Below are 16,903 nucleotides of genomic sequence, written 5' to 3'. Positions count from 1 at the left end.
CAAGTCATCAGGCACCTCATCAGGAACCAAACCTCCTTCCTCAGACCCTTCTTCCACCTCAGAAATATAATCCAGAGGTTGGAACTGGGGCACAGAAAAAGGGACAAACACATTTTTGGACTTGGCCAGAGCCTTTCTCAGGGTTTCCACCGGTCTACGGGGCACCTCCGACAAAGCGTCCTAGAAAGGCATAGAGGGCGCCGATGGAATCGGCACCGACGTCGAGCGTGGCGCCAACGGTTTCGACACAGGCCTCGAGGGTGGTGCCCCGAGCGTGTCCTTCACCGCCCTCGGCGCCGATGGCTTCCTCGGAGCCGGAGCCTCGAGGGAACCGCTCGAAGGTCATGGCGCCAATGGCGTCGACGTCTTCTTAGAAGACCTCACAGGCTCCAACGGTCTCGAGGGCGTCAAGGACCAAGCCCTGGAGCGGGCATGGCTAGAGCGAACCACCTTGTCCAATCGAGACCTCGAAGGTGCTCAATGATCGCGCCGCCCACCCGAGCCCGAAGGCGTGCGAGTGGTGGCTCTAGCACAGTCACGGCCGGCTTCTGTCGAAGGCGTGGACGGACCCGAACCCTGCAACTCAAAAATCGCCATCATTTCCTTACGGAAGGCATCCCATTTCGCAGGAGAAGAATGCTTGCCGGGACAAACAACCCGTCGTCGGGCAAAGTCCTCAGAGGAGGAAGGCGACCGGTGACGGCGCTTCCGTGAGTGCCTCGAAGACGCAGAGGAATGGCAGGACCTACTGCGGAACCGAGACCCTCTGGACTTACGCCGACGACGCAGAGAGTCGCCCCTCGAATCGTCGGTGGAAAGTCCAGTGGAACTCAGTTTACGGGGTTTGGAAACCCTACCTACCGAAAGCAGCTTTTTCCGCTCCTGCAAGGCCTTCGACGTGAGCGACTGGCATTCGTCACAATCGTCCGTAGCGTGGTCCTCCCCGAGGCACCAGAGGCAGGTGTCGTGCGGGTCCGTCAGCAACATCTAGGAACTGCAGTCCTGCCACTTCTTGAAACCCGGCCGCGGGACGGAAGAAGAGGAAGACAAGATACAATCTTCACAAACCAAGTTCGAAGAACCGATAGAGAAATAACTCAGAAGAACGGAGGCGCGCCGAGATCTCTGAAGCGAACACGTACTACCTGCTAGTAAATGGAGAGGGCAGGTATTTGGTAAAATATTTCGCTTACGCTCGCAGGGTATTGATCTGGATAGGGCCCTCGGAACCTTCCAAAATGACTCCCATCAAAACAGATAACGAGGGCAGGATGGTGCTGAGTACAAGGCCACCTGGAACGAGTAGATGCATGTTTAGTCAACACGCATGCCCCTAATCATAGTGCTGTCAAGTTTTTCCAGACTTAATATCCACGCTTAAGCCCGTATCGGGAGAGTAACATGATATGGGAGGGGGAGACTTCAACTGCACGTTGAACCCAACCCTAGACAGGTCAGACACCAAATATACTAAACCTGCTCTACCTGCCAGAACTTTACAGATGCTCCTGGATTCCTTAGTCTTGGAAAACGGCTGTAGAGTTCTCCGTCCAGACGCTAGACACTACTCCCATTTTTTCAGCGCCACATGCAGTACATACAAGGATAGATTACCTTTTTGTAGGGAAAGACCTGGTCCATCAGATCACACATGCCCAGTATGAAGGCAGAGTATTGCCGGATCATGCCCCACTCAGACTGCAGTGGCAATATCTTGCCCCAAAGGCGCTCATACCTATGTGGGGATTTAGGAGTGAATCACTGAGCGATTGTTAAAAAATGACTCAGAAGACAGTGCCAAAGAAGTCGTTTTGCAAAAACAAAATTCTTTTATTCAGACAAATTAGCCCTTGTAGATTAACAGTTTTGCCCTTGTAGATGACACGTGTTTCGGCCGTACATAAGGCCTTCCTCAAATCAGGGCACTAATATTGGTCATTCACGCAAACCTATGCGTTTCTTATACGTTTCATGCCCCCACATTATTTTCTTATCGGTGCTCCTCAATAATTGGGTTCAATCCCTTAACTGGTTGCATATAGCGGTCTACTTGCGTGTGTCTATTATCTCGCGGGATATCGAAGAAGTAGAAGTGGAAGTGGAAGTGGATAGACCCTAGCAAGAGTAAATGTGGCTCCTACTCGATGGAATGTAGAGTGTTTACAGCAAGAGTGGGCAGCAGGCAAAAGGGGGGGTTATGGAGGGAATAGGGGTGATTTTGGGGGCAGGTTTTATGACATGCTATGAGAAAAGGCTGTTGCTATTGTATATGATAATGGTGTGTCAGGTTTTTTCTGTCCGTTTTGCTTAAATCATTAAAAGATAAAAAAAATAAAAAAAAGAAGAGCTGTAATGTAAAGAAAGCTACTAAACCTGAAGGAACCGGGCAGCAATTGGCTGCCAATTAAATTCATTTACTGAAACAGTTGTTGCATGTGGGCGTAATTCCATAGGAAACTCAGATGGCAATACACAGACAATGGTTCATGTGTTTACAAGGCTCCATGATAAAATAAATAAAAATATTGAGCACAAACTATGAAAGTACAAACCACAAAACTATTTTTCAATGTAAAAATGGCAAAGTATTCCAGTAAAAACCAAATAAACCTAAACCTATCACCCATGCGTTCCACTCTTCCACGGCACTGTATCCCTTTGTGAGGGGTCAGGAATGGGAGACGAACAACTTTGATGAATTCTCAAATTGCCATTATATCTTTATACGTTTCAACAAACGCCTAATTATCCTCATGAGGATTTCCCTGCCTATCAAAAACTAAAGGAAACTCTCACAAGGGATATCTGGCCATCAGGCAAACATAAAACATACAAGAAAATATATGGCAATTCACAATAATATCAACAGTTGTACTTCTAATATATTCACAGTCTCTTGATAACTTGGGCAAGTTCCCCTTCCCCAGATTTCAAGTTAGATTAAATTCCAATGTTCAACAAAAAGAAAACAAGGAAATACGTTTCACAAAGTTCCAATTAAATTATTGACTCCTTCACTGTATCAAACAAAAGTTCCGTCAGCCAATGGTCAACCAACAGAAGCTTCTCCTACTCCTTGAACAATGATTTTTCCACTTCATCAAACAGCATCAATGATGTTCCAGGTCAAGATGCTTTGCCACAATTTATATATGTCAAAGAAATACAGTTTTGTCAGATTTTCTTTTTAAATGTTCACTGTTTTCACTTCTGTTTTTATATTATTATGAATCACAATTTATATCTCTGTCAGGGTGACTCCTCAGCACTTCTACTTTCACCTGAATAACTCTTACATCAGGTTCACTTCTGCAAAGATTCACTATGTGGGCCTACTCGCCTGTCGCATAGTGTTCCACATTCAACTGTGCTTCTTACGTTTTAATCTACTGAATACCACAAGTATCACCACAGCTTTAGCAGTTTGTAACTTCTGTGACTTTAAACTACTTTTTCACAAAAGACAAGATTCACTTTAGTGTACCTCAAGACTTTCAAGTAAGCAAGGCACTCTTCTTCATATCAAGGGCAGCCTCTTTGCCACTTTTTTTCTGCAGCATCAACAACCAAAATGCCACTTGTCCTCCTTGTGGGTTTTGGCAATGTGAGTTACTTGAACCTTTAGGAAAACAATCACCATCAGCAAGCTTCACCCTTTTTACAACCCTGCATTTGCCTCTTTACTTTCTGCCAACTGGAGCAGATCAACTGGTATGCCGTGTTGTTAGTCTCTTTAGGCTTTGAACATTGTTTGAATAACTCTTGGCTCTGTCAACATTGTGTTTCTCTTGGCCTTGGGCAATGCTTGCACCACTTTGGCTTTGGGAAATACTTTATTAACTCTCGGCTTGGACAATGCTTGTTCCTTAAACTCACAATTATAAAATGTTCAGTCACTTAACTTTAGTATCGCATTGTTTTCAGCTGCTTCATAATGGATTCTTAGGTTAACCTTCACCTCAATCACTTTTAGGCACATGCAACCAGACTTTCATCTGTTTTCAGAGATTATTATGCAATTAACGTGTTTCATTCTCACACAAGTGAAATTAATGATGTTCCTTTACACCAGAGTGCAACTTTTCGTACTTCTCATTGTCCGACAATCAACGTTTGGTTTACGACAGCTTTTACTCATACACAAGTGATTCTGCTTGATACAGTTGTCGGCCTCTGTTCACGCAACAGATCAGAATGCTCGGTAACACTCACTGTCTTCTGACTTGCTCCCTTCGCGTGCTGCAGGGCTGGGACTGCATCATGCTTTGTTTGGACACACACCACTCCTCGTTGAAGGTATCTTCAACCCTGCCACGCAGTTAAGAAGCTTCTCTCGCTTCTGGGACCCTCAGCTGCACAACACCGGTCAGCCATGGTCTGCAGCACGCTTCCTGCTGCGTAATTAAGTTCCCATGGGGAAAAGCAGTCTTTCTTCACGCCTTCTGCTGCGCAACCTCTATACTTCAGATTTTGGGGAACAGGACAGGCAGCTGAAATCTGAGTGGGTAAAGTCCAGGCGTCCCTTCCTTTCACCCACTTCTGCTTGGATTGCTAACACAGTACTCCGCTTCTGCTACTGCTGAGACTATTCCAGCTACAGCTCCATCTAATGGCCTGCACCCGAGCGTGTGGGCCTTTTCAGCCTCTGCTTCCCTCAAGTGTAGGCCATTAGGCCCAACAGGCTGACTTCCCCTGCAACATTGCTCTGAGCCATTTTCCCAGTATGTAAGGTATTATGGGACTTGTAGTCCCTAACAATAAGATTAGGTTTTCTTTTCAATGTCTTATTGTTAAATGCAAATTTACTTCTCTTATTTGTATTTAAGAGAAAGTCGCAACATTTTACTTGAAAAGAGCAAGGCAGTTTGTTCAAGCCATTATTGATAAGTTTCCTTTCACTGTACCTTTGGGAGTAAGGGGGATTTTTAACCTTGGAAGTTCCAAATGTTCTTTTCCTTCCTTGGGGAATTTAAGGTGCCAAACTAGCTTTGCCCACATCAACAGACTTAATACGGGGTTCAGATACATCATAACGACAATAAGCCATTACATGTCTGCTTACTTTAAAAAGGTTCTTCCCTTTTGGGTAAATAGTGTGTCTCATCTCACGGGATCTCCTCCCTGGCCCTTGTCTCCTCCCAGTTGAACCTCCCGCAGTACACCACCCCCAAGGTCAGGATCAGGAAGCGTCTGCCTATCCCTGGCCACCTTGGAGGAGACTTTAGGCAGGGGTTTAGTGAGGGATTCCTTTTTCCTACATGCTGCCACTTCCCTCCTGCCCTTTCAGAAGAGGAAAGGGGTGCCGGCCACTCTACCCCCAAACATTCACCCCACCACCCCTAAATTGCCCAACCCATTTCTCAGTGTTTGTATTAATTCTCTTTTTGTAGGTATAGGTTTACCTATACATTTTTTGCAGAATTTGTTTTTATACTTAATATTTTCACTGGGAAGAGTGCAGTGGTTATTACTAGTTGGATGACTAGCACCAGGGTAAAGGAAACACTAATGATGAGAACAGGAAAAAAGAGACCCATCCCTGTCGGAAAGCAGGGAAAGCGGGCAGCACAACATATTGTAAGATTTTTGTATTCAAGGATTGAATACCCTCAGGGCTCGAGGCTTCATATTCAGTTTTCCTTTTTATGTTCTTGTCTGTGGGGCATAGTGACTGATATGAGAAGAGAAAAAGCAAGAGAGAAAGACCCCACCTAGGAAACATGCTAACATTTGCATGAGTTGCAGAAATTTGCATATGTGGGTTTGTCAGCAGGTGGCAGTGGCGTGCAAGTGAGAAAAGTTTTTACTTGGGGGTGGGGGGATTTACTCGTTATAGAGGTGTGCTATTCACCTGTATGAGGAAATTATTATTGGTATAGAAAGTATATGATGGCTTAGCACTTTTTCACGCTCTGCGGAGGGATACCTTTTTATGCCAATATCGTAATATACAGCAAATTCTCGGTTATTTTAATTCTTCCAACAGTAAAGGGAATCAAACCATTAATTCCTGCCTGAAAACGCGGTCTGCAAAGTAATGGGTAAAGTGAAACTACACAAATTCTTAACCAACTGTGCATTCTGCCACTTCATTCTTCAGCCTGTGAGCACAATTCTGTAGTAAAGTTCTTAGCTTGTCTCTTCCTTTTTTAGAGAGAAAGAAGAGACTAGTAGTAACAGGTTAACATTGTAGTTCTTTGCAAAGAAAGGGTAAAGAACAAAAGTAGCATATTCTTCATTTTACTGCGATGATTAACAGAAATATATATATATAAAAGTTGTGTAATGATAAAAATATATCAGCTGGGGGATGACTGCCTATAGGAAAGCCAAGACTGTTGACCTCATCTATGAACGTTTTTATTATTAAACCAGCATGGTTATCTTTAGGGATTACCCCTTACACTACTCATCTGAATTTGGAGGGGCTTTGACGACATGCCCTAAAACAAAGTTCTTAGTGCTAAAAAGCTAGGGGCAAAAAGCAGTGTTGCTTACCCCATTGTAGGCCTCTTCGGAATCCATCCTACCACCTGTAGCCGGAGCTGCTGCCTTACAGGCTGCTCATTATCCAGGGACACTCCAAACACTCTAACCTAGAAGAGAAAAACACATTGAGTAGACCATTACAGCAATTGAAATACGTGGAACTGTTAGAAGACTGGTGCGGGTGGCTAGTCTGATAACTAGCAGCCCGTAAAATGGCAACTGAATGGGACAGCCAATCGGTAGTGGGGAGTTAAGAAAAAGTGGATGGCAGCCAAGCAGTGTGCGTGGGGAAGAGCAGTGTAAGGTTGAACTAGGCAGCCAGTCAGGTGGTACCTGGAAGGTGGGGGTAGGAGGAGGGGTGGGGTAGTGATGCGTGAGGATGGCCAGTCATAAGCGGGGAATACATATGGGTAGTAGAATGGGTAACAGGGCAGCCAGATGAGGAAGGGGCTTGGGGGGGAGAATAGGAACGCCAGTCGGGGGTGGGGGGCTGTTAAGGGGAAACAGGACTAGTCTGGCAGTGTTGGGGTGGGGGTCATAGGGTGTTGGGATGTCAGGAGAGGGTGTTTGAGGGGGAACAGGAAAGCCAGTCGAGGTGTTTAACAAAGGAACCTGGGGGACAGTTAAACCAGTCTTGGGGTGGGGTGGTGGCAGACAATGGTGGTGGGTGGGAACAGAACAGACAAAGGGGCAAGTGGGGGTACAGGATGGCCAAGACGATGGCCAGTCTAGGGGTATGGCAATCCAGTCAATGAGGCAGGCGGTCAGGGGTACAAGGCATACAGTCTGAGGAGGGTGGTGAACATGTGGCCCGTCATGATGAGAGGAAGGGGAGAATGAGGGTGGGGAAATTCAGAAGGGTAACTATGTTATGGAGGACATTTCACAAGGGAAACAGGGCAGCAGGTCCAAAGAAGAACAACCACATTTCTAAAAACCTCCACAGGAACCAATCTATAAACCTTTTTTTCAAGACGCAACGCTAGAATTCATGAGAGTGGTAGAGAAGTTTAAATTGCACGTGCTGAAAATAATGACTAATTGTTAACTATTTCACATCACTCTTCAGGATCAGCCTACTGTTGAAAGCAATGTTATAAGCTAGGTTTGCATATCATGGCTTCATACATGGAAAGCAGCCATAATCATTAAATAGGACTTTACAGTTAACCAGCGACTTCATTTGGACAAAAGCACACAATTACCTTTATTTTTGCACAGTATATTGGGCCACAACAACTTTGGAAATCCTCGAGAAACAAGGTACAAAACTCGAACCTGCTGAACATCTGTGCATATGCTAGAAAATACCACAATGGGAACAGACAGGGATGTGACCTCCGGGTGTTAAATATACTCAAAATGGTGTAAAGATCAAAGAACATTCTGCGCCAGTTTAAATACGAACTGTATGGCAATATCCAAAAAGGCAAATTGACCTCTTTATCTGTGCAACCTTCTTTCTGTCTGTACACCGACAGGCAAATTACACGGTAATGATAGTCTCTCTAAATATAACTTTTAAAAAGTAGGAAAAACGAGAGTCGTGCAGGCAACGATTATCAGAGTAGGGTCGTGTACAGCAGGGGTCATTGATGCTGCCCGTTATGTGGTATGGGAGGGGCCACAAGGAGGATCGTTAATTTGTGGGTGGCAGGGATGAGAATATGCTTTTAGTATGGGTGGAATCATTTGTTCGATTCATTGTCAATAACAGTGCAGTGGCGCTAGACTGCAAGGAGCCAGAACACATGTGGTTCTGCGTGGGGACTCGATAGTTTGGGAAGAAAGAGTCCAAAGAGTTTAGATGGTGAGAATGTATTCAAGGTAAGGCCAAAGCAGAAATGGCCAAGGACGATTTTTAATTTAAGGAGTGGGATTGAATACTAATAGGGTCCTTTTGTGTATTCTGGTCTATCGGAACTGGTGCCAGAAGGACTGGGCTGGGGGAGTGGAGGAGGGCTGCAGCAGGATAAAAAGCACTCTAGCAGCAAAGGCAAGGATATTATCCAGGAATTGTTAGGAATACACATTTTCACCGAACAGTATTGCAGTATTCTTGCTTGCTGAAGTCCAGCACATGTATTAGTGCTCGGGTTAATTGGAGTGTGAGATGAGTGGTTCTATGCTGGTGCAATGGGCAACCGTTGTTTGCTTGATGGCTGAGACAGCTCAGTGTTGTAGTGCGATCCAAGAACGTCAGAAGAATGGTCAGGAGATGGAAGGATGTATAGTTGGTCATATATTGACTAATGAAGGTAGATCCTCTCACTTTCGCTTATTTCAGCATTGGACCGTGAACAAACATGCAATGACAGCATCTCCTCCACTGCCCTCAACCACCAGCTAGTCCGATAAAAACTGCTGCTAGCTAAATTCTTGCAATCTTAGGAATGGGAAGTAAAGTCTGTCGAATTTGGCGAGTCAGAAGGAGCCAGACACAAGGAAAATGTCTAACTCGCCCTATTGCTACAGGGACGCTCTCTGCCCAACTGCAGGTGCTCACATCAGTCAAAACTCCAAAGAAAAATGTCCTCAGTCCAAAAACCTACTTCTATCTCACCCTACCACTCAAATTAATAAATAAAACATTGCTAAAAGATACATCTGCTGGCACCTTCCCTTCATCTGGATGTTTGAGCTTTTCTTTGGGGGCTCCAGAGGGTGCGAGACCTATCAAGGACCTCGATTTCCTCTTTTCATGTTTTTCCTGTATGTAATCTCCTACAGTTCGTCCTCTTACGTTTAGCCATTCAGATTATTTACAATGAACTCTCCTTCGGTTGGGGTTTGGTATACCCTTTATAGTGGTGCAGCTCCACCACTCCTGGGGCCTATTGGGTTCCACTCTCTTTTTCTTGGATTTCTCAGATTAATACTTGGACTTAATTCAGAGCGCTTTTCAGTCTTTTAATGATGCATTCCAGTTTTTATGAACAATTATATTTGATGATCTTTGTTCTCTCACAACTGGTATAGTTCTTTCCCAATGTCTCAACTGATACTTGGAAACGCTCCTCTTTGGTGTCTTGGAACACATAGGTTCAGGCTCTATTAATGTCCCCCATCAATATCGGTTATGACTTTCTTTTTCCCTCCTCCAATAGATATACTCTGGCTTTCTTAATGCCTCACATTCAATATTGCTGACAGTGTTCCTTGGTATTTCACAATATAGATACTTGGGCTTACTCAATTCCCCTCACCCAATATTGTCAACAGCCTTCCTTGCTATTTCCAAATATTCACATTTGTGCTTTCTCAATGGTTCACAGTTAACCTTGCAGTTCTTTCCAATTAATGCATGTGGTCCTGGCTGCCTCCCCCCCTTCTCCGTTCCACCCCGGTACCTTCTCTCAACACAGGAGGCTTTTCAGGGTTCGGCATCCATACCAGTCTGTTTCCTCAACTCTCAATGTCCTCTCTTTCTTGGTTTCACGGCAGACTCGCACTCAGCATCTCACTCTGCTGGTATGCTAGACGTAGGTGTGCCGACGTGAGATTTCGTCTCTCTAGTTACCTCTGGTCTCTGCGATGATCAGGGCCACCACAGCTTGTTTGTGGTCACTACGCCAAGTCGGAAGGTCTACAAGACTCTGCCCTGGCCACATATTCCCTGCTGTTCGGTGCACTGGGCCTCTGGCAATTTCCTTTGGCATTCTCGCCTTCTCGAATTGCTACAGGCTCCATGGCTCGACACTGTTCCACCCCTCCAGCGACAAGGGCTTCCCCTGGTATGGCTCTCTATCCCTCCCTGATCAATGAGTCCTCGTTAAATACAAGTCCACACTCAAAGGGGCATTCCCTTTTCATCCATGCGTCGTGTTTGATGCAGCATTACCTGAAGCCAAACAAAAGGGACATTACTTGTTACTGAAGGCCATCCCATATAGGCAGATATTTATTTTAGTTTTTGGGTAGGGCGCTACATGCCCAAAGGCCTTAGAGCACAGCAAGTGGGAGGAATGCAGGAAGCCATAGTACAAAAGATCAATAGCAGAAGAAGTTAGTCAGCCTGATTAAAGAGAAGAGTTCTTATTCTTTTCTTAAAAATTGTTAAAGAGTGAGATGCTTTAATGTCAGATGGAAGGGCGTTCCATTCCCGCGGAGCATGAAAATCAAAGGTAGTTTCTCCACATGTTTTCAAGCGAAAGTGCGTTCAGTTAGGTGATAGACAACAGAGGAGCGTAGCACATGATGGGAGAGTTTTGATGATAGTCCCCTGGACGGATAAAGAGGAGCTCGCTTATTCTGCCATTTAAAGGCAAGAGACAGCGTCTTATGCCGAATTCTCTGCGTGAGTGGAAGCCAATGCAATTTCCTCCTAAAAGCGGTTACATGGTTGTGCCGAGAGAGCCCAAATACTGCTCTCACAGCCCCGTTTGGAGTGGTCTGAAGGCGGTGGATATTGACTTGTGAGGTGCCTAATAGACTATTGCAGTAATCTAGCCTTGAGTTTGCAAGCAATGACGCCAGGAGCGCTCCATTAACAATGGAAAGATTGGTCTAATCTGATGAAGCAGCTTGATTGCGTGACCACATGATGATCGTACCTGTGAGACCTATTTCTTCATAGAATGTTCAGCATCCAGACATACCCCAAGAGTTTTCACTGAGTTACTGACAGCAATGACAGTGCCCGCAATTTTAAAGTGAGAATATTGAGTATGGAGTTTCTTCAGGCGAGGACCGGATGCCATAAGAAGAAGCTCGGTCTTGGAGTCATTAAGGGCGAGTGAGCTTTCCGCTAACCAGTTCTGAATTTTATGGTAAACTAGATTTATTGTATCTGTGGCCTTAGAGTACTCCAGATAGTTCAAAGAGGATGTGGGTGTTATCCGCATAATTTGCAAATTGGACACCCAAATCGTCCAAAAGGTCAATGAAGGGTCTTTCGTAAATATTTACCAGAAGGGGTGAGAGACATGATCCCTGCGGTACACCACAGGACAGAACTATGGGATTAGCCTGGGCTCGAGGCACCGCCACTCTAGATGTCCTAGGACCAAGGAAACGGGACAACCAGTTGGCGGCAGTTTCCGAACAGTTAGCCACAGTTAATCTGTTATGCAGAGGCTTGTGGTCAATAATATCAAATGCTGATAGATCAAGCAATAATAGAAGCGCTGGGTGACTTTTTTCAATAATTTCAGTTATATTGGATTTAAGATCCAATAGAGCAGTTTCTGTGCCATGATGGGATCTAAAACCTGACTGGTGGCTGTTAAGCAAGTTATTTTCAGCTATAACATTCTGAAGCTGCAAGTATGCAACTCTATCCAAGATCTTCAAAAGATAAGGAACATTAGTAATAGGGATATAATTCTTAGGAGCTGCAGTATCCAGGGTAACCTTTTTCCACAAGGGAGTAACCCAAACATCCTTCAGGATGTAGGGTAGAGTACCAGCTTCAAAGGGAACAATGTTTGTGATCCAAGGGATCAGAGCATCTAGAGACCCTTTCAGAATGTCAACAGGACATGGGTCCCCCAGACAAGAGGTAGACTTCATGTTCTTAAAAACATCCAGGATCTCATCCTCAGTGCAGCTATGAAATGTGAATTTGGGGATTGTTGTGGATAAATCCGAGTGTGCGTTATTTGCTAAAATGGGCTCACTTTTGGGGACTAATCTGGTCAGCTGTTTAGAGATAGACAAGCGATGACGCGCAATTTTATTGGCAAACTCATACGGAATGGCCTCACACTATAGGGAGTCTTTAATAATGGGTGGAAAAGATGACGAATGACTCAAATTCAGTCAGGATTTTGAAAAGTTCTTTAAAAGCGGACTGTGCATTATTCCCCATTTACGTTCTAGGGCTATTTTTGCCCTTCTTGCTTCGACAATCTCGTTGGTAGGGGAGCAGGCTCACATCCCTAGCCTCAAAGGGGGTGGCTCCCCCCTGGGAGAAGGGGTGAATACTCTCGATTGGTCACAAGACCAAATGGGTAAATATTGGATTGCAGCAAACTGCTGAAACATTTTCTCTACAATTCTGCAAAAGCATACATCTGGATTAAATGTCCGTCTTGTTCGATAGGCACAGTCACACCTTAAATTGCTCAGCTCAAGCAATTGCAAGAGGGAGGGTTTATGATCAAACTCACAGTTGCATCGGCCATTCAAACTAAAAGAAATCATGTAAAAATAATCATTGAGAAAGCTTGTTTTAGCTAAAAATGTACAGTGAAAATGTTTTGTACTACCATGTATTGCCTTAAATGACCATTAGTTAATTTGCCAAATACCGATATCCTACCTAGCTCACCTACAAAAACAGCAGGGTCAAGGAGCCAGTCAGTGGGTTCCCTCGGGGGAGGAGGGAGCAGTGGCAGAAATATTACACTCTCTCCTTTGCACTGCAGTGGGAAAAAACATGAGTAGCTCTACCAAAGCTCTGCTGGTGTTTTCGTGTGGTCCCAATGTGTAAGGAAATCTACAGATATCACGACAGTCTAGCAATTCTCTGTTTGGAATGGCATTTGGTCTAATGACTAGCTTTGTCATAATGGTCTCGTGATTTTATGTGAAACTAAAAGCCCAACACCGTCTAGCTAGTTATGTTGTAAAGTTTTTATACTGTGCCACTATAAGAATCCCAGAGTGCTTGCACGTGCCCTAAAAGTGGAGCGCTATGCCTCAACCATGGGTTTCCAGTCCATAGGCTGTGTGGAAGGAAAAAGGGGAGGGAATAGAGGGGGAAAAAAGGGGTAACAAAAAAAGACAAACAGGGAATGGCTTACACCAGTAGGTAAAACGGAGAGTGGTAACATGGGCCATGATGCTCCAAAAGCATGCAACGTGAACCGTATTGTGAAGAAAGTTAAAAGTACGCTCAAATTTGTTTCTAGAAAAAAGGAATATTTACTTAAACCAGTTTTTATGAACAAAACTTTGGATTGGCTGCATGGTGGATTCAACAAGTGCCCAAATTACCCCTTGAAGCGTGAAGGCTTTTGTTGTCCGAGAATGAAGCTAAGGTCTCTGACTACTACTGCAACGACCAAGAAAGAAAGGATCAGCCAAGTCCAGGATAGACTGCGATAGATTACCATGACCCGAAACGTTGGGTAAGGTGAGGGTAGACCGAAATCCGACTTTCAGGAAATGGTGAAAGCCTTGGCACCCTAAATTGTATAGGCATGGTTTAGTGGCAGCACTTACCCAACCCAATTTAGACCTAATCAGGAAGTCATCTGGCAGCTCTGCATGGTTAGAGTCCGGCATGACACCTCCAGCCCACACTGTTGATGACTCTTGGATGTGTCACACTACTGCCGTGTGTGTGTGGTGCTCAAATCATGCTTGCAACATAAGCCACTACTCGACTTGCTGACCTGCACTTTAGCACCACCGTGCATCTCTGACAATAACCTAGCACGCTGGTTCTTTTCTTTCATGGCCCGGCATCATATGACTATGTGGTGCGAAAACGTATTCTGTGCTAATCTCAATGTTTTGGAACAAGTGTGGCCACAAATAGCAAATACTCTGCTGACCTGGGAGTTCCAAAGCAGCAGCACTAGCAGCCATAACCAGACAGAACCATTATGTTAATGATCTATGATTTTGGGGTTAAACCTGCACCCGGAATTTGCCCGGGAAGGTGCAGGAGAACTTTGAATGTGGTGGCTCCCATTGAGTCGATCGGCCGCCAAAATAGTTGAATAAATGCAGCCCGGTGGAATGGAGGTCACCTGTTCCCCTTTCAGCACCACTTTCCAAAATATACGAGATGTGACCCAAGTAGACCATACAAGATGGGTTACTGAATACTTAAGACAAACCTAAAAAACAGACATGAACAAGGCCTGCTATTTGCATGTCTCCAACATCCCGCTGCCCTAGGAACAGCAGAAACTACACTTACATCTACAAGGGTAAGACAGGAAGACGCTCACTACTTTGACCAGTCAGAACCAGGCATGTCGAAGCATCAATCACGCTGCCCTTGTAAAAAGCCCTGCACATAACCAAAAGCAAAGCATCAAGAGCACAGGAACAGAGATCAACCAGCAGCTGAGACCTGCAACTGTTAAAGAAACTAACCACTCAAAGTGCATACATTGCAAGTAATTACTTCTTTACCAAAATACCATTCACTGGAGAATTACATCATTCTGCCTCCAGAACTGCAACAGCTCCCCAATTCCACTGGTCTCGTCAGGACACTAGGAACCGCACTCATGTAACCTAGACTTAAACTAGAATCAAGTATCGGACTGCAAACCCCCGACTATCATGACCACAAGGTACCAGAGGATTAGACTATCCATAGCAGAGAAGGCGGATGTTAAGGTACTGGAAGACGAGATGCTTGCCAGCTATTTCCACCCCATTAACCATATAGAATGAGAACCATACACACTCAACCAATCTGCGACAGGAATCGGCTCAGGTTTTCTCACAGATCATTGGCTCCACAGGTCTCTATGCTATCTGGAAGTACTGCAGTAATTAACTCTGTCCGTTTCTACACACATGCTTGCTATCAGTATAGATGAATACCACCTGTGTATGCAGTAGTCTACAAAAGCTGGATCTTCCACCACACTCCTGGCCTTACAACTCTCTTCCTTATCGCTTCTTAGCTACCTTGGCCATTGTTCATGACCCCATCCCTGCAGCTGCCTCTAGCCAGGATTATCTCGTAGTACACACGATTCTGCTCATCTTCAGTTCTTCCCACTTCCAGTGTGGCAACCTGCTGACCATTCAACACTGGTAAGCCTAAGGTCTGGAGGACTTCAGCCAAAACAGTCACGGCTTACCCCCATTTCTCTTACCAGCCCACTGGTGTTCCATTGTGCAGCTAAAAATAGGATTGCAGGATGGCAGCCAATGCTGTGCATGGCACATTCATTTGAAATCGCCATGTGCATGCTGCTATCGAACACCAAATGTGCTCAGGTGCAAGGTTATGTAAAGAGGCCTTAAATAGCACACTTCGGCCAACAGAGTTGACCTTGCGGTGTTGGGCTCTGTAAGAAAGGAGGGCACAGTCTATTAGTCAGCTAGCGTAAAAGCAGATGCAGAAACGGGTGGCGTTGATGGTTGCAGATCGGAAGTACCCATTCCCTGTGTGCCGATATGAACATCTCTGAATTGTACAGATCTGGCAGGTTAGACGAATGGGCAGGCCCCGGATTGTACAGTGCAACAATGGACGGAAGGTTAATGGAAGATGGAGATGGTCTGAATCTGTTAAGTGCACTAGATCTGGTCGGTCTTCTGAAGGAGTGTGGGTAGTGAAAGGATGCAAGGATTTAGAAGTGAGGAGTTAATGAAGGACTGAGGGGGGTACAAAGGAGGAGTGTAGTCAGGGTGTAGCTTCCTGGCTCTTGGTTGTACATTTCACTGAAATTCTGTTACGGAGTGTCACCCAGCAGTAGCTCCATCTATCAAATTGGTTTCAAACAGATGAAAGTACAAAGAGTTTTGCAACTGCTCCTCAAACTAGCCCAGGTTTATGGTGCCCAGGTTTTAGTTGGTTGCCATTATCTTACATTTCTTTCGAAGTGGTTGATTGAAAAGTCAAGGTTTACTGAAAGTCAGGTGGTTTGCTTCCAGAGGTTTGCGTAGGGTGTTCCACAGTTTCCTGGACAGAACTGGAAAAAAAAAAGTGTATCACCTTTGCCATTTCTTGTTGTAGTTGGCGACCAGTTGGGGAACATTACCAGAGCAGCATTGCTGAATTAAGTCTTCTGGAGAGAGAGTAGTGTCGAAACTTATGACTGAGAAAGGGCCCCCATTCATGGTATGAACGATGCGGCATAGCATGTGCAGCTGGGAGAAACAGCTTTGGCAATGGTTCAGATCGGAGGATCAAGAGTGAGGGTGTTGCCCATTGTGTTTCTAAGCTCCCTTAATGTGGTTGATGGGATTGTGCAAAGGCCGATCTCTTCAGGCCAATGAATTGTGGTGGACTTACAACCTGTAGGAATGCAGAGCATCATGAATTTTAGTCAGTCTGTGGTCATCCATACGTCCATCTGCGCAGGGCAGTTTTTAATGTCTGCATTGTTTTGTGACAGGTGGTTCACAAATTTGCAGGTTTGGGTCATTTGTATAGTTGTAGCAGCAGATACCAGATCATTGATGAGGTTCAATGGGGGTGCCATGTAGATGTTGAAAAGTAGAGATGAGATTGTGGATCCTTGGGGTACCCCCCCCCACAGGTAAGCGTCAAGGCCAGGAATTGTAGAGGCCAAAGGCAGTGGTTTCTGTTCTACCAGTGAGGAAGGAGGTGATCCAGTGTAATACCCTTAGCTTCCAGTTTTTTTAGGAGGATCTTGTGACTAATCACGATGTCAAAAGCAGCTGACATGTCCAGCAGGATGAGCATTGTTTTTAAGTGTATCGCAGATGGAGCACAGAGTCCATTTTGTTCTCCTAGAAGATCTAAATCTGT

General features: G+C 45.1%; 1 protein-coding gene across 10 annotated transcripts in view; it reads right to left on the bottom strand.

Annotated features, from left to right (window-relative positions):
* The window catches only part of ARHGEF1 (Rho guanine nucleotide exchange factor 1), a 1,792,426-nt gene that overhangs the window by 1,302,708 nt on the left and 472,815 nt on the right, over nt 1-16,903 (bottom strand). For all 10 annotated transcript variants that reach the window (XM_069640923.1, XM_069640913.1, XM_069640921.1 and 7 more), the window contains one exon: nt 6,499-6,596. In XM_069640923.1, coding sequence (XP_069497024.1) covers nt 6,499-6,525 — 27 coding nt within the window. In that variant the 5' untranslated portion in view covers nt 6,526-6,596. The remainder of the gene's footprint in view (nt 1-6,498; nt 6,597-16,903) is intronic.

Source organism: Ambystoma mexicanum, chromosome 1q (genome assembly GCF_040938575.1).
Source record: "Ambystoma mexicanum isolate Mex_15411 chromosome 1q, UKY_AmexF1_1, whole genome shotgun sequence".
NCBI classification, from domain to species: domain Eukaryota; kingdom Metazoa; phylum Chordata; class Amphibia; order Caudata; family Ambystomatidae; genus Ambystoma; species Ambystoma mexicanum.
The sequence above is the reverse complement of the archived record's forward strand: the minus strand, read 5'-3'. Positions and strand labels throughout refer to the sequence as shown.